Source organism: Salmo salar, chromosome 13 (genome assembly GCF_965601325.2).
Source record: "Salmo salar chromosome 13, fSalSal1, whole genome shotgun sequence".
NCBI classification, from domain to species: domain Eukaryota; kingdom Metazoa; phylum Chordata; class Actinopteri; order Salmoniformes; family Salmonidae; genus Salmo; species Salmo salar.
In genome coordinates, this window is record NC_138303.1 from 90380259 (window position 1) to 90398386 (window position 18128).

Consider the following 18128-nt stretch of genomic DNA (forward strand, 5'->3'; position numbering starts at 1 on the left):
GTCTGTAATCTCTCTCATGCCGTAATAAAGTGTGCGCCTGTTCACAATTCTCTGCTCTCCTGCACCTGACTTCACCACAAGTACGCACACGCCTTGACACATGCGCCGAATTCAGCAGGTGTAGGTAGACCTTACCGTGAAATGCTTACTTACAAGCCCTTTACCAACAATGCAGCTTTAAGAAAAATAAGAGTTTACAAAAAAATACTAAAGAAACTAAAGTTTAAAAAAAGTAACACAATAAAATAACTATAAGGAGGCTATATACAGGGAGTAATGGTACCGAGTCAATGAGCGGGGGTACAGGTTAGGTGAGGTAATCTAGGTAATATGTACATATAGGTAGGGGTAAAGTGACCATGCATAGATAATAAACAGCAAGTAGCAGCAGCGAAGAAAAAAAAGGGGGGGGGGGGGGGGGGGTCAACGCAAAATAGTCCTGTTAGCCATTTGATTAGCTGTAAAGCAGCCTTATTGCTTGCGGGTAGAAGCTGTTAATGAGCCTTTTTGGATATTAGGTGGTGATACAACGAGTCAGGATGCTCTCGATGGTGCAGCTGTAGAACTTTTGTCCAAGTGGGAAAGGGTAGTGTGGAGTGCAATAGAGATTGCATCATCTATGGATCTGTTGGCCCGTTATACAAATTGGAGTGGGTCTAGGGTTTCTGGGATAATGGTGTTGATGGGAGCCATGACCAGCCTTTCAAAGCATTTCATGGCTACAGACATGAGTGCTACGGGTCGGTAGTCATTTAGGCAGGTTACCTTAGTGTTCTTGGGCACAGGGACTATGGTGGTCTGCTTGAAATATGTTGGTATTACAAACTCAGACAGGGAGAGGTTGAAAATGTCAGTAAAGACACTTTCCAGTTGGTCAGCGCATGCTCAGAGTACACGTCTTGGTAATCCGTCTGGCCCGGGGCCTTGTGAATGTTGACCTGTTTAAAGGTCTTACTCACATCGACTGCGGAGAGTGTGATCACACAGTCGTCCGGAACAGCTGATGCTCTCATGCATGTTTCAGTGTTACTTGCCTCGAAGTGAGCGTAGAAGTTATTTAGCTTTTCTGGCAGGCTTGTGTCACTGGACAGCTCTCGGCGGTGCTTCCCTTTGTAGTCTGTAATAGTTTGCAAGCCCTGCCACATACGACGAGCGTCAGAGCCAGTGTAGAATGATTCAATCTTATTCCTGTATTGATGCTTTGCCTGTTTGATGGTTCGTCAAAGGGCATAGCGGGATTTCTTATAAGCGTCCGGGTTAGAGTCCCGCTCCTTGAAAGCTGCAGCTCTACTCTTTAGCTCAGTGCGAATGTTGCCTGTAATCCATGGCTTCTGGTTGGGGTATGTGCGTACAGACACTGTGGGGACGACGTCCTCAATGCACTTATTGATAAAGCCAGTGACTGATGTGGTGTACTCCTCAATGCCATTGGAAGAATCCCGGAACATATTCCAGTCTGTGCTAGCAAAACAGTACTGTAGTTTAGCATCTGCTTCATCTGACCACTTTATTATAGACCTAGTCATTGGTGCTTCTTGCTTGAAAGTTATTGTTTTTGACAGTTTACTAAATAAACAACTACTGATTTAGAACCACAGAGTTACCACAAGTCAGCACAAAGACAACAGGAGCACTGCCTTAGCTATTCCAGCACCATTTAAACTAAACATCAATCAAAAAGTCTATATATGCTTAGTTTAATATACTGAAAACTAACTTAAATATACAAAAAACAATTTAGTGATTTAGTCCAATCAATGTTGCTAAATATCATGTAGCTCTCCAAGGTACTGATTTCTGTGTGCATGAGCACACAAGTAAAATAGAGTTTTTGTTGTCATAGGCTACCTAGCTAAAATGCTTGCTAGCCAAACTTCCTGGCATGGGCAACAATGAACCAGCTAAGTTAGCTAGCTAGCTAGTTAACGTGAGCCTACTAAGCTACATCTAAGCTACATATGGAACTTAAATCATCTCAGGCCAGTGGCACAACATATTCATTTATGGTTAGATCAAAATCACCATCATAATCATTGGCCTGTACAGAGAATTAAGTCAAAACCACAAGTTCAAATCCCCATCACCATCCATGGCTTAGGAAAGGGCTAATTTAGCAATCTAGTTACTGCAGGACATCAACAGAAGTGGAACAGAAACAGATACAATTTTCTGAAAATTATGTTTTGCTTAGGAAGTGATTTGATTAGTTTGAAGCCAAATCCAAACTGGCCTCCTTTGGGGGTGCATTTTGCTACACCAGCACAACCCACATTTGAGCTCAGCTCAAAGCTGATTGGCTAATTATTATTAGTATTTTTTTATCAAGGGAGGTCAAATGCTTGCTGACATCAATCAGTCATATGCTACGGCGGCAACATGTTATACTCCTTTGGTACTGAGACAGAGAAGCGCTGCTTCCCTCGCTCAGATGATTTCACTAGTGAGATTCACCCACTTGCCATTTTATGGAAAATTATGAAAACACAGAGAGAGACAAAAGAGAAATTATTTTATAATTTGTATTTATTTTATTGGTCAGATATTTGGGGAAGCCTGACTTACCTTGACATCCATGAATACACGCCACTGCATTTCATCCCATGTTGCTGTTTTGAGTATACTCTTTACAGCTTCCTCTTTATATCGCTTTAAAAATGATGATCATTTATCCACAGATCTCTACAAGTCCGGAAGAATTGTGAGTCCATAACTACCGCCTGTCTGCATGAAGGAGCAAAACAATCAAATCAAATCAAATGTTATTGGTCACATACACATGGTTAACAGATGTTAATGCGAGTGTAGCGAAATGCTTGTGCTTCTAGTTCCGACAGTGCAGTAATATCTAACAAGTAATCTAACAATTCCTCAACAACTACATAATACACACAAATCTAAAGGGGTGAATGAGAATATGTACATATAAGTATATGGATGAGCGATGGCCGAGCGGCATAGGCAAGGTGCAATAGATGGTATAAAATACGGTATATACATGTGATATGAGTAATGTAAGATATGTAAACATTATTAAATTGCCATTATTTAAAGTGGCATTGGATTGACTAGGGATCCATTTATTAAAGTGGCTAGTGATTGGGTCTCAATGTAGGCAGCAGCCTCTCTGAGTTAGTGATTGCTCTAGTACAGGCTTCAAGATCGGGCTGTTAAAATGTTTCAAATGCACATAGTAGGCTATAATTAAGATAAATGAATCATAGTTCAAATGAGCTGTAGGCCTATAGTTTTTGCTCTTTTCCCTCTTTGTAAGTGGATCTTCGTGCAGGGCGACTGTGGGTTTCTGTGTTTAGGTTATCTCTGTCTGGAGATCTGTTTCCAGTTGAGTGCGCTACTGAGGTTTAGCCTACACTATAGCCTTCCTGATGGGCCTACTCTCACCCAGCACCTGCCGCTCCTGGGAGTGGAGAGGGGGTTAGCCAAGTCCGAGATAAAAGAGCGCAAAACACCAGCCAGCACAACACAACACTTTTGTACAACAGCCTGAGCTGAAACTGCATGAATATTCTCAGGCTGACAAAAAAAATATTAGAGACAGGTTTGTTTTCCTTGCAGGCACTTTTTCATTGTCTGCAGGACCAAACATTCCATGCAGATCGCATACATGAAAGAATATAACAATGCTTAATATCAGTAGAGCAAATGAATCTGCATTTATTTCAGAACTAAAATCCCAAGTGAAGACATGAGCATGCATGGGTCTCATGGGTATCATGATTAGGCTTGTGCATGGGTCAGAATACCGCTGTGAATTTTGGCCCCCTATACTCATATGAACATTAGGAACATAGACATGGCGCTTTACTCATTTGGGGATGTAGGTGAGGCACTAATTGACCCGTCATAGACTAATTGTTTAAAACAAACAGTTTTCCTCCTAATAATGACTTGGGGGTCAAGAGGAGGGGGATTATCACTCTTTTAATTGCGAAAGAACAGAATGTAGGGCAACAATGGGCTCAAACTAAAATTAGTTCAAATTATCGTAGAAAGAAAAGAAAAAGGCGACAAGGCTCACTAATTAGGAGCTGTGGCACTCGAGATACTAGTCAGTCTTTGTGCGCTGGTGTAGAGGCTGGGAGGCCGGCAGGCAGGCGACAGGCGCCGGTGCCGGACAAAGGACTGTCTGCTGCTGGGTTGCTAGGCTTTCCAGGCCCCAGTCCCCACGAAATACCCAGCCTCGCGCTTCACTTGAAGCTGCAATTTCCATCAACTCTCTCTTTCTATCTCTCTCTCTCTCTCTCTCTCACACACATACAGTGGGGGAAAAAAGTATTTGATCCCCTGCTGATTTTGTACGTTTGCCCACTGACAAAGAAATGATCAGTCTCTAATTTTAATAGTAGGTTTATTTGAACAGTGAGAGACAGAATAACAACAAAAAAATCCAGAAAAACGAATGTCAAAAATGTTATGAAATGATTTGCATTTTAATGAGGGAAATAAGTATTTGACCCCTCTGCAAAACATGACTTAGTACTTGGTGGCAAAACCCCTGTTGGCAATCACAGAGGTCAGACGTTTCTTGTAGTTGACCACCAGGTTTGCACACATCTCAGGAGGGATTTTGTCCCACTCCTCTTTGCAGATGTTCTCCAAGTCATTAAGGTTTCGCGGCTGACGTTTGGCAACTCGAACCTTCCGCTCTCTCCACAGATTTTCTATGGGATTAAGGTTTGGAGACTGGCTAGGCCACTCCAGGACCTTAATGTGCTTCTTCTTGAGCCACTCCTTTGTTGCCTTGGCCGGGTGTTTTGGGTCATTGTCATGCTGGAATACCCATCCATGACCGATTTTCAATGCCCTGGCTGAGGGAAGGAGGTTCTCACCCAAGATTTGACGGTACATGGCCATGTCCATCGTCCCTTTGATGCGGTGAAGTTGTCCTGTCCCCTTAGCAGAAAAACACCCCCAAAGCATAATGTTTCCACCTCCATGTTTGACGGTGGAGATGGTGTTCTTGGGGTCATAGGCAGCATTCCTCCTCCTCCAAACACGGCGAGTTGAGTTGATGCCAAAGAGCTCCATTTTGGTCTCATCTGACCACAACACTTTCACCAGTTGTCCTCTGAGTCATTCAGATGTTCATTGGCAAACTTCAGACGGGCATGTATATGTATTCTTGAGCAGGGGGACCTTGCGGGCGCTGCAGGATTTCAGTCCTTCACGGCGTAGTGTGTTACCAATTGTTTTCTTGGTGACTATGGTCCCAGCTGCCTTAGGATCATTGACAAGATCCTCCCGTGTAGTTCTGGGCTGATTCCTCACCGTTCTCATGATCATTGCAACTCCACGAGGTGAGATCTTGCATGGAGCCCCAGGCCGAGGGATATTGACAGTTCTTTTGTGTTTCTTCCATTTGCGAATAATCGCACCAAATGTTGTCACCTTCTCACCAAGCTGCTTGGCGATGGTCTTGTAGCCCATTCCAGCCTTGTGTAGGTCTACAATCTTGTCCCTGACATCCTTGGAGAGCTCTTTGGTCTTGGCCATGGTGGAGAGTTTGGAATCTGATTGATTGATTGCTTCTGTGGACAGGTGTCTTTTTTACAGGTAACAAGCTGAGATTAGGAGCACTCCCTTTAAGAGTGTGCTCCTAATCTCAGCTCTTTACCTGTATAAAAGACACCTGGGAGCCAGAAATCTTTCTGATTGAAAGGGGGTCAAATACTTATTTCCCTCATTAAAATGCAAGTCAATTTATAACATTTCTGACATGCGTTTTTCTGGATATTTTTGTTGTTATTCTGTCTCTCACTGTTCAAATAAACCTACCATTAAAATTATAGACTGATCCTTTCTTTGTCAGTGGGCACACGTACAAAATCAGCAGGGGATCAAATACTTTTTTTCCCCCACTGTACGAACACGCAAACATATTTCTAAATTTGTATGATTAGGCTCAGGATTATGTTCATATTCGTCAACGTGCTTGCAGAATTAAACAATTATACCAATATGTTATAGGCCTACAGGCAAAAAAAATGTGATGTATTGCACCGCTAGGCCTATTTGAACATAAGTAGGCCTATTACCTTGGAACATCAATTTCAATTAGCTTGAACGATATTGACTTCTAATTTGTAGGCTACAGTTTAAACTTGAGAAATAGGAATGCGCAAATAGGTTATTGTGTGCAACAGAAGCAGGCCTAATAGAATATGTTTATAATAACTGGACAGCCTAACTAATAGGAGTAGCCTACAGCCAATAGGCCTATTCATGTGTTGCACATTTTCCTCACTATATTGTTTTAACTGTTAGTTTTAGAACTGATGAAGAATTATTCTAAAGTGAATTACTGTGGCTTGGAAACACGATGACATTTCAAAGGGAGGTCAATAATTAGTAAGGCAAGCTTTTGTCATAATTGTGATGTTGCCAGATTGACTATAAATACAGTTGCCTATAACCCAGTGGTGGAAAATGTACCCAGTTGTCATACTTTAGTAAAAGTAAAGATAGCTTAATAGAAAATTACTCAAGTAAAAGTGAGTCACACATTAAAATACTACTTGAGTAAAACTCAAAGTATTTGGTTTTAAATATACTTAGTCAAAAGTAAATGTAATCGCTAAATATATATCAAAGGTAGGCTATAAATAATTTGAAATTCCTTATATTAAGGCACCATTTTTTTCTTTAATTTACCGATAGCCATGGGCACAGTCCAACACTCAGACATAATTTAATGAAGCATGTGTGTTTAGTTAGTCAGTCAGATCGAGGCAGTAGGGATGACCAGGGATGTTCTCTTAAGTGTGTGAATGGACCATTTTCCTGTCCTGCTATGCATTCAAAATGTAAGGAGTACTTTTGCGTGTCAGGTAAAATGTATGGAGTAAAAAGTACATTATTTTATTTAGGAATGTAGTGAAGTAAAAGTAAAAGTACTGATACCCCAAACAAACTGCTTAAGTAGTACTTTAAAGTATTTTTACACCACTGGTATGACTTTAGCTAGCTAGCTAAATTCTAAGATTGAGGAGTGAGCACCAACACTTTAGCTAGCTAATGTTAGCATTGCTAGCTAGGGGTTAAGACCTAGCTAGCTATGAAAGAATGCTGTTCATCAACTACAGCTCAGCATTCAACACCATAGTACCCTGCAAGCTCATCATTAAGCTTGAGGCCCTAGGTCTTAACCCTGCCCTGCAATTGGGTCCTGGGTATTCTGATGGGCCGCCCCCAGGTGGGGAAGGTAGGAAACAACATCTCCACCTCGCTGTTCCTCAACACTGGGGCCCCACAAGGGTGCGTGTGTCACGATCGCTATCTTCGAACTCCCGATCATAAATAAACCAAGGCGCAGCGTGCATGGAATTCCACATGTTTTTTAATGAAAATGAAACTCACCGAAACAACAAAACAGGAGAACAACGAAAACGTGACGTTCTGGGGCTGCTCAAAGGCAGCTACACAAAAACAAGATCTCACAACTAAAGGTGGAAAAAAAGGCTTCCTAAGTATGATTCGTAATCAGAGACAATGATAGACAGCTGCCTCTGATTAGGATCCATACTCGGCTCAACACAAAGAAATAGACAAACTAGATTGCCCACCCCACATCCCACCCTGACCTAACCAAACTAGAGGAAAATAAATGTCTCTCTAAGGTCAGGGCGTGACAGCGTGCTAAGCCCCCTCCTGTACTCCCTGTTCACCAATGACTGCGTTGCCCGCCTCCAACTCAATCATCAAGTTTGCAGACGACACAACAGTAGCGGGCTTGATTACCAACAACAAAGAGACAGCCTACAAGGAGGGAGTGAGGGCACTCGGAGTGTGGTGTCTGGAAAACAACCTCTCACTCAACGTGAACAAAACAAAGAAGATGATCGTGGACTTCAGGAAACAGCAGAGGGAGCTCCCCCTTATCCACATCGACGGGACCGCAGTGGAGAAGGTGGAAAGCTTCAAGTTCCTTGGCATACACATCACTGACAAATTGAAATGGTCCACCCACACAGACAGTGTGGTGAAGAAGGCGCAACAGCGCCTCTTCAACCTCAGGAAGCTGAAGAAATGTGGCTTGTCACCTAAAACTAACTAATCGTGGACGCATGACCTATTCTTTGATACATTTGGTTTAACATGCTCATATCAAGCAACACATACCAGACCATTTGTGGAAAGGTACGAATAACAATTAGTTGGCTCGTTTTTTTTAATGATTGGACAATTCAACTAAAATATATTGCTAGCTAGCTGGTTAGACTTTTATTCATTTCCCAATTAATTTAGTGATCAAGATGAAGCTGAGTTTCTCAAGTCATTCGGTTGGTGCTAACTGCTCATGCTGGTGGCACGAGCTAGATAAAGAGAAGGCTCTGTGGAACATCTGTGACGTCACGCACTCAAAAAGGCTCCGATCGTTTTATGTCGAGACTATGAATATTCATGAAATTGCATATCGCGTTCAGCCAATCAGGTTGCAGCAGTCTGTTGATTACCCCTAGCGGAACACAGGGGTGATACCCTCAAAAAATGGTGATACCCTCAATTACCCTCAATTAAAATAATGTTTGTCTGCATTGTTATCATCACATCAGTAAGTAGTGTTCCTAGGCATTTGCCACTCTAGCATAGTGGTGGAAAAGTGTGTTTTATAAAGAAAGTATGCATATTTCCCCCGTTTTTTCCCACCTTCTCACCATTACAGCTAATTAAGGAGGAAAATTATGCCTTTGCAGTCTTAATGGAGGATGCTTTATGTATGAACCGACCACCGGGGACAGAAGTGTATTACCGGGAATCAGAAGAGGCTACTGAGGGGAGGGCGGCTCATAATAATCGCTGGAACGGAGTGAATGGATGGCATCAAACACATGGGAACCATTTGTTTGATGTGTTTGATACCACTCCACCTATTCTGTTCCAGCCATTACCATGAGCCCGTTTTCCCCAATTAAGGTGCCACCATCTTCCTGTGCCAGGAATGCACATCAAGCCTAGACAATAGTGTAGATCTATTGCCTAGGCTAACTCATAACAGGCATAATATAAAATTTAAAAAATTATATCAACATATTTTTTATTCTTCCAAAAACTATAAATATTGTTTAAACGAACTAATTGCACAATCTTATCATAAGCAACTTAAACTCTATATTTTGTCAGAAGTTCGCTTTGATAGACTATTGCAGTTATGGTTGTCAACACTATTGAAAGATAACGAAATTGAGCTATGCCTTTCCGTTGACACTATGCTTTTAAAGAAAATATTGGATTTCTACATGCAGAAACTGTTGAAAGAAAAATTATATTTGCTCTCATTATCAAGGAACAGAGCCTGTAAGGCATTACGTTTTAATTGAATCGAGACTTTCAAATATCTTATTTCACGAGGCAAGCTCAACAATACACAAATCAAATAAAGTAAATGATACAAAACAACATCTGAAGGACACATTTTTATTTAAAGTGTGAGGAACTCCACAAAAGCATATTAATTTACCCGAATAAACCAGCACAAAAGATGCCAATTCAGCTACCTCTGATAGTCTTCAGTGCTGGTGAAAAAGAAACCTGAGTTTTCCCTGCCAATTGCACAGTGCTGCGCGTTATATCGCAAAACAATGTTTCATCAACAGCATATGAAAAAGGTATGCAGGTGGCACGCATTTCCTTCATATATCATCTCACTGGCAGGATAAACAGCAATGCATCATAAACATTTGAAACTCATTCGGTTTCGTAACAACAAGCGCTAAATAGTGTTAATGTACAATAGCCTATATTTCCATGTAAAAAGGGAAATTATAAATGCAACAAGTTGAAATCTAAGTAGTATATACACGCCAATGTACAGATTTGAATAAATTAATAACAAGTTGCGTATTATTTGATACTTACAGGATCTTGGAAACATAAATAATTCAATCAGATACAATCGTTCATATTATGAGTTACGAACGTTTTTCCAAAACAGCTTCAGAAATCAGTTTAACCGGGCGTCTCACTTTCCATCCGTTTTGACATCTATTGTAATGTATTTTTGGGATGTAGCTTTTTCCTTATCAATAGCCTACCGAACCGCCCCAACACCATATGTTTCCTTCAGGGGCCTAGATGTTCTCCATACACAGTTATTCACTGACGTTAAAACAAGGGATCTATATCACCAATATTGTATCTCATTTGATGAACTTCCTTGTTGGTCACTTCTTCAGCCCACATCACCCGCCCATCTAACTCTCAGCACAACTGTGTATATAACCCGACATAATGACGTCAAAGACACCTTGATTAAACAGGTGGTTTTCGTCACTTTTGAGAGTCAATGGCAGGAGACATTTGTCTGTGTTTTTCCAGTCCTCTGACCAGCCTCTGTATATTTATCAGTTCGTTAGTGGAATCCTTCACAGACGTCTTGGGGGATTCCGTCCTCTGACTGGACGCTTTCTGGCTGTGGTGCTCGGATACAGGACTTGTTTCTCTGCTGCCTGATTTGGACAGGTCGGATGCTGCGTTTAAACTGCCCGGCAGCCCTGTGGTGAGCAGGTTAGTGCTTGGAGGAACAGACGTGGGCATCTGATAAGGGTTGAATCGCAGCCGTTGTCGGGAGGTGGTGAGGAAATGGTTTCTGCCCAATGTGGAGGCTGCGGTGCAGTTGGGGAGGGCCGAGGCCGCAGCAGCAGCTGCCATGTAGTTGTATGGATACGGGAACAATCCTCCAAAAGGTGGAATCGAAATTCCCTGTGTTGAAAAAATAATGGCGTTATTATACATGTACAAATGCTATACAAACAGAATTCCAGGCCTGTCGTACTTCTTGGATTCGTAGTTGCATTTTTGTCTCTCTGTCTCTGCTGTTTAGACGACAACTGTGGTATGGGCTATTAAAATATTCTCATCTAATACGATTACAAAAAGTAGGCCTATATCTATTCATAATGAAAAAGTATATTATCATGTTCTCAATTAAATCGAAAAAGGCATGCACAAGATCCCAATTCTGTTTTTAATAGCCCAATAAAGTAGCCTTTAGTCATTCTCTAGTGAAACTATATAGTCATAAATCTACATTAAATGTATCATAGGATTACTGAAATAATTTATTATGAATGCACTTGAAAGTGATTCTAAAAATATGTTTTATTTGCAGAAGTTTGTGCAGGAAAACGTATAGAAATAGACTATAGTGTTTATCCCACCAGTTGTATTATTGGAATGTGTAGCCTCTGAGAGGTCTGTAGGTGGTTTGGAGTGTTTATCCAACTGAATTAAAAAAAAGTACAATTAAAATGAATGTGCTTCTACACCTGCATTGCTTGCTGTTTGGGGTTTTAGGTTTGGTTTCTGTACAGCACTTTGTGACATCAGCTGATGTAAGAAGGGCTTTATAAATACATTTGATTGATTTGATTGACATAGGCCACATAATGTAGGCTAATTCGTAGTTAAGAGGACATTACTATTATTAGGCCAATATGTAGCCTCTGTAGCCTATATTAGAGTTGAAGTAAATGTTTACCTGAGACGCTAGCATGTGCTGTGACAGGTGGAACGGGAAGGGACTAGGGCCCGCACTTTGAGAGGAGAGACCTCCGTTTTCCAGGCCATTAGCTCCGGACATAGAGGCCAACAGATGCCCCATACCCATGTTGGAGAATGCCCCTGGTGCCATCGAAAACTGTCCGGGGTGGAACAACATTTGTCCCATATTCAAAGGGTTAAAGAACTGTTGACTGTGCAAACCGGAAAGGGCCAGACTCTGCAGGTGACTCGCGCTGAAGTGTGATGGGCTCTCCGTCTGTACCATCAGAGGAGAAAACCCATCGTTCACCCCACTGATGCCCCCACTTTCCGTGTCGTTCTTTGTAGGTTCAGTCTCTTTGCGGTGCTTATGATCTAACTTGTCCTTTTCAAGATTTCGAATACTGAACACAGAGTCGCTCTCTTTCCTTGAATCCAGGTAGTCGCTCTTCTTTTCCAGCAGCGTCCTATCTCTCACGCTGTCATCGCCTTTAGGACTGAAAGGAGAGGTTGGTTCAGGCCGGGGGCTGCTGGCTGCGATGGAGCGCTCCTCTTGTGGGTCAAGCTCCTGATCGCTATCAGTGCAGTTCTTGTCGTCTGTAAAACATGAATCCACAATTCCATTAAAATATTGAAATGAAATTATAGAAAATAACATAATGTGATTAAAACCCCTACAGTAATTTATAGGCTACCCATATGACACAAAGCAAAAATAACTATAGGCTATGTGAGTAGCCTGGGCATAGCTTCCAGTGTGCTACAACCATTTAAAATCACAACCAGCACATGCGTGGCATTACCTTATATATTATTTCAAGGAAGGAGTCGTGATTTAGTGTTAACATTCATTTCCTAACCACTTCTCTTCTGCGCATACAAATGCATGGTTCATTGGTAAGATTGGTATATGTTTTGTTTAAAGTCGTTCTATAAAGCTTCCGCAGTTGAACTAGGCCATCGTTTAGTGCTTGGTTGCTTATCTAATGCGTAACTATCGAATAAAGATCTGAATACCTTACATACTACAGTAATCAAGGGACTGAATGTTTTATGAACCTGTCAGTAGATGGCGCATTTGTCACACTGATGCATGAGGCCTAGCCTACATGTTTTATAGAGCAATGGATACGTGCAGGGGCGCAACTTTCACTGGGGACAGGGGATCCCCCCCCCCCACACATTCTGAAATTTCATTTTATCCCTCCCAATTTTATTATTGGAATGTGATACAAAACGAGGCAATGGTTTGCTTTAGGACCATGCGATGGAGCCAGACTCTGCAGGTGATTTAGAATTGGATGAGAGAGAAAAAATAACTATATTTGTTAGAGAAGATAAGAAGAAAAAAGAACAGAGGATAAATGGAGAAATCTGCGTGCTGTGTGATCTTAGTTGCGATAGGCTTGTTTAGGGACAAGTTATAAACCTTCGGTAGAACAGGAATAACAATAGCATACAGGATTATGTCTTTATCCATAGTATACTATTTCACATATCCAGGGGCACAACTTTGGTTTTAGAAGTGGGGGGGACAAAACATATATATTTTTTTAATTCAGTGGGATAAACACTCCAAACGGCCTACCCGACCTCTCGGAGGGGTACACGTACTTCTAAAACCAAAGTTGTGCCCCTGGATATGTGAAATAGTATACTATGGATAAAGACATAATCCTGTATGCTATTGTTATTCCTGTTCTACCGAAGGTTTATAACTTGTCCCTAAACCAATAGCCTATCGCAACTAAGATCACACAGCACGCAGATTTCTCCATTTATCCTCTGTTCTTTTTTCTTCTTATCTTCTCTAACAAATATAGTTATTTTTTCTCTCTCATCCAATTGTAAATCACCCAGAAAACATTCTGCTCAGCTTAATGACACATAATAACAACATACCTTCTGGTTTTTGCCCATTTTTTATTTATCAAACTTTATTAAATTACTGGCATCTTCAAAAGGACCAATTAGTGGACATGCAAATGAATGAAAACACATGCTTAATGAGAAGACTTACCTCGACTGGTTCGGTTAAACCTCAGTGGACTGGTAACAGGTCCCAGCGTAGAATGAACCGAGTCCCTTCCAGTGGTTTGTTCACAGGAGGAGTCATCGGAGTCGGCACAGTCCCGGTCCCCTTTGAGGTCCCGGTTCTCATACATGCGCAGCGATGGAAGGGTTAACTGCTTCCTGCAGACCGAACTGAGATTAGTTAATGCATCTGTATTGTGTGATCGAATCAGTTTTGATCATGCAAGCAGTATACTACACAGTATTGCTCGATCTGCTAATTAGTGTTGTCCCAATGAGACATTTATTTTCAACTCATGATCATATTTTCAGGGTCATATTTTTCTCAATTCAATATCGAAGAAAATAATATACCTCTTTTCTCGTCGTCCATTTCCCGTGTCTCTGAACCCTTTGGCAAAGGGGTTGTGATCAATTTTGAGCTGTGTGATCTGTACAGAAAACGAGAGTGCACGGCAATCAACAATGGTATCTTTAAAATAGGAAAATGCATTACATGGAATAGCACCATGGATCTATTCTTAAATTGCTTGGCCTACTACCACTAATAATACTAATGCCATTGATTCAACAAGCGTTATTGATGGAATAATAATTGTAAGGGACAATAGCAAGTGTATGGTGCTGGGGACTGCTGCGATTGTTAGCTCGTGCACTCTGGAGAGGCCAGACAAGCATCTCTCTCTTGATGACGTGTAATTACTAAAGCTGATCAATTATTCATATTTCTTCTTAAAGGAAAGTTATATGCCTAATATTTCGACTAGTATATGCTTATATAATTTTCTCAAATACTGAATGCTACTTTTTAATCCTTCATTGCACACCTACACTGGCCTAAGTGGCCTTTTTCATTTAGGAACAATACTATCCGTTCATATATTCATTTTCGTCTGTCCTTTTGAGTCTTTCCAAGCTGTGTTCATGCTTTGCCTTTGGAGTCTCCATGCAGTAGCCTGAGGACATTGTGAAGATAAGTGCCTTCTAATCGATTGTGAATCTGTATCATAAACTTTACACAAGCCTACCATCAAGCCACGAGGCCACTTCAACATGTACTCTAATTAACATCAACATAATATAGGTTATTAAGTAAAAATTCCAACGAAGTCCAGATAACTGACTGGTTCAAATGTTTAAAACATATGATATCCCCATTATATTTCGATTTTTGAGAACTTATACAACTGTGAAACCATGAAACAACACGCACACACACACTTTCTAGTGAAGCTTACCTTATCATTCTGATATGCAGTGACACCGATAAAATCTGTCTCTGGAAAAACATATGTGCGGAAGGTGCTGTAAGGGAGCTTCAGAATGTCGTTGGCCCTCACGATATGAAACCTGGGTTGGTATTTATGCATCGAATTCAGGATAGTCTGAGAATGCAAAGAAACAAAAAATATGTTATAAGGTGAACATGGTGATACACGTTTTGGTTTGAACTGAGATGATGCCAATATATTATTGTGTTATGGCAGGAAATGTATACATCCCACTAAAGAAAGACACACACTGTGTTTAATATTGCATTATTAATTTGTTAAGGCCGATGATTTCCTTAAACCATGATTTTACTTAACAAACGTAGGCCTATGACAAAAGTTGGTCAACTATTTCGAGCGTTTATAAGCCTACTGACAATGAAGACTGACAGAATGTTTTGCATTGGGGCCGAGTATGTGTCTACCATCCTGCTTCTATTGTGGAACTTGTTATTTGTAAGAATGTATCACAATTATGATTATGCCTTATCATTCGCCTATTGCTGTTGTTATTACATGTTGCCAGGCCTATATAACACGGATACGTGGGATTATGCATTTATATAAACTTTTCTAAAATGTTTTACAGCATTTGCAACATATATCTGAAAATGTGTCAATAACTTTTCATAAAGGCATAGCCTAAACATGGTTACGCAATTAACAGCTCTTGTAACGCTTGCATAATTTGGATTTGCATAACCTGCACTAGACATGAGAAAAACGACAATAGCAGGCATCAATAACTGAATGACTTTATCACAATACCGTAAAATCAAAACTCTTTTCAAATCATATTCAAAACACTGGCCTATATGGCGACATGGGAAATAACCCATTGGAAAGCATTTGGGATACTTAGTTGTTATTGCTCTTGCATGTAAGCATTGAGCGAGTATCTGCTAACATTTCCACGTGTCCTTCTTGCAATATTACTGTCCAAATTGCACTGAAATGAAACACGTTGGGATCAAACATCTATGCATTTTCCTCTTGAGCTCAATGCATAGCGTCGTACTTAAAAAGGTTGAACTAGACGCATAAGGTCGCCTGAAGAGGCTCACAAAATCAACACAAGAGATAGAAAAAGTCTGTCCTCTTGTCTTTGACCTGGTTCTACGCTATACTTGACTTTTTCCCATACTTTGACACGCACCAAAACATACCACGAATGTAATACTTTTAAAAACAATAAATAATATCTCAACCACTGTTGTTGAGCCTTAAAACGTATTTTGGAGATGCATGGTGGATTAATACAGTGCTACACATATTTGTGTGATATTCTAGGCATTGTTGCTGTTTATCAATAAAGGTTAAAAAACGGATCAACTGATGGTATACCCTCCAACGACATTACATATGTACAATTCTAGGCATACTGTACGTCATTATAATATGCTTTGATTGATTGCGTCTACAACATGGCCTGATAGGAATATCACCATTGAACCCTTTTCAATAGCCGAGGTTAGTTTTACTAAAATTCCTAATTCATATCTTTCATCGACACATCATCAAATTAAATCAACAAAATACTTACAAATCCATGCTTGTCTGATATATTATTCGTCAACTTCAGTTTATTAAAAGCAACAGGCTTCGCCATCCACTGCTCTCCTGTGGCAGGGCTGTCCGGATGGATATACATTCGTTTGGGCATCTCCGGGTCGGCTTTCCCAGCTACCATCCAACGCGAGTTGTGGAACTTGTAGCGGCAGTCGTCAGCAGAGACTATATCCATAAGGAGGATATACTTGGCTTTCTTATCAACGCCATTGACGCGAACTTTGAATGGGGGAAACATCCTCCTGCAATAGAGTAAAACGAGAGTGATAAAGATGATCAAAAACACTGAGGAAACAAAGCGGTATGTAGGCTACCCCAAGATTTCTAAGTCTACGTCTTTGAATTCAGCACAAAAGTTCTACAACCTAACCAAACCACTTAACATTTTCCGTCTTCAAACACATTTGTTTCGACACATGAATGCATTGGTTGATTGATTGATTGAATTTGGTAATTAGTCTATTTCTCATGTTAGGCCTACCTCTATAGGCCCAATATAAAAACACTATGCCATAGCCTAGTGTTTATACAATATATATATATATACTACATCACTCATATATATGTATATATGTATATATATGTAAAGCGACACCACCTTTCGGATTACTATTACTTGATCGAGAATATGACTATCGTTTGACATTTATGACCATTTCCTAATAAAATTAACTTACGCGGCAGTGCATGATTATAAGATCGCCTATAATATGCACACGTAACAGTAAATAAAGGTCCCTACCTTCCTGATTTCGTAATAACCATCTCGGTTCCTATTTTGTGAAATTGGTCCCATAAATCCTTGGCCTCCAGAGTGACTTTTGGGTCGTCCTCCACCTCTTCCTCCGGCTCCAAGCTCTTGAGGGAGCGGAGATGAGCCGCTTGGTGGTGATGACCCAAAGCCGCGTGGAGTCCCGCTTCCGCGGCTCCAGAGAGAGCATGGTCGGATAGGGGTTTGGAAAGAGCGCCGTGAGACAGCGTAAGTCCATGAAAGAAGGAAGGCTGTGCAGCTGCAAGGAAGGCTGACATAGGAAAGTCGGCCGGCCGGTGAGCGTGGAAAGGGTGATAAGCCATGGCAGTCCCTGTGTAAACTGGATCTCTCATCGGTGCATCCAAAAAATCGATGTCAAATTATTATATGATATTATGTCCACTCTCAGTAGAAGTATTAGTGTGTGTATCCAAAAGACAGATGTCGTATTTGAGCAGAAATATAAAAGTAGTTTCGCGTGCGTAACCAAGAGCGAATGGGTCTCAGACGTCTCCAACAGACCGAGGGAGGAAATGAGTGCACTGCTACTCCTGATGCTCTGTTCCCACACAGCACCGTGATAATATCCGTCAAAGAGACGGCATCGGCACTTCGAGAGCAGAGCTGGGCTTCACTTCTTATCCACTCAAGTAACTTTCGGAAAAATAAAATCACTCTTTACTCTGATATAGTTCTATGTACTGAGTTCGAATTGAGAGGTCTTGCTCTGACCACTTTGGAATTGTGACTGTCTAACATGTCCCTCCTCCCTGGGTCCCGACACTAATGAACCAAGCCCGCTTGATTGCCGATTTTACGCTTTGTGGACCAATTGTGGAGCTCTATAGGCGTGGTTTCGACAGCTTCGGCCAAGATCGGTAGGGGGGGCTAAAAGGTGTCGGAAGCATTAGCAGTAAGAAAACATGTTAATAGAATAAAATATGAACCAATGACTGAGTAAAGATCTGGAAATCCCTCCCCCAAACTTCGAATGGAACACCAGCTGG

At 41.0% G+C, this 18128-nt stretch overlaps 1 protein-coding gene across 2 annotated transcripts; it reads right to left on the reverse strand.

Moving 5' to 3' along the window:
• Window positions 1-9418: 9418 nt before the first annotated feature.
• On the reverse strand, window positions 9419-17918 carry LOC106568088 (T-box transcription factor TBX2b). Of its 2 annotated transcripts, none has more exons than XM_014138111.3 (7): window positions 17113-17918; window positions 16345-16612; window positions 14769-14915; window positions 13885-13961; window positions 13517-13701; window positions 11495-12093; window positions 9419-10716 (listed from the first exon to the last, which is right to left on the reverse strand). In XM_014138111.3, the coding sequence occupies exons 1-7, from the start codon at window positions 17472-17474 to the stop codon at window positions 10285-10287; spliced, it is 2070 nt and encodes a 689-aa protein (XP_013993586.1). In that variant the 5' UTR covers window positions 17475-17918; the 3' UTR covers window positions 9419-10284. The 2 variants fall into 2 exon arrangements, with proteins under 2 accessions (XP_013993586.1, XP_013993587.1); XM_014138112.3 differs by having other exon boundaries at window positions 13517-13689; window positions 17113-17917.
• Between the last annotated feature and the right edge of the window lie 210 nt (window positions 17919-18128).

Excerpts from the sequence above, each read along its gene's own strand:
- LOC106568088 (XM_014138111.3), bottom strand. The coding sequence starts at position 17,474 with ATGAGAGATCCAGTTTACACAGGGACTGCCATGGCTTATCACCCTTTC. Across the intron at positions 14,916-16,344 it reads TATCAGACAAGCATGGATTT|ACTATCCTGAATTCGATGCA; the intron begins GTAAGTATTTTG and ends TTGCATTCTCAG. Across the intron at positions 10,717-11,494 it reads AGCACATGCTAGCGTCTCAG|GGAATTTCGATTCCACCTTT; the intron begins GTAAACATTTAC and ends TTTTCAACACAG.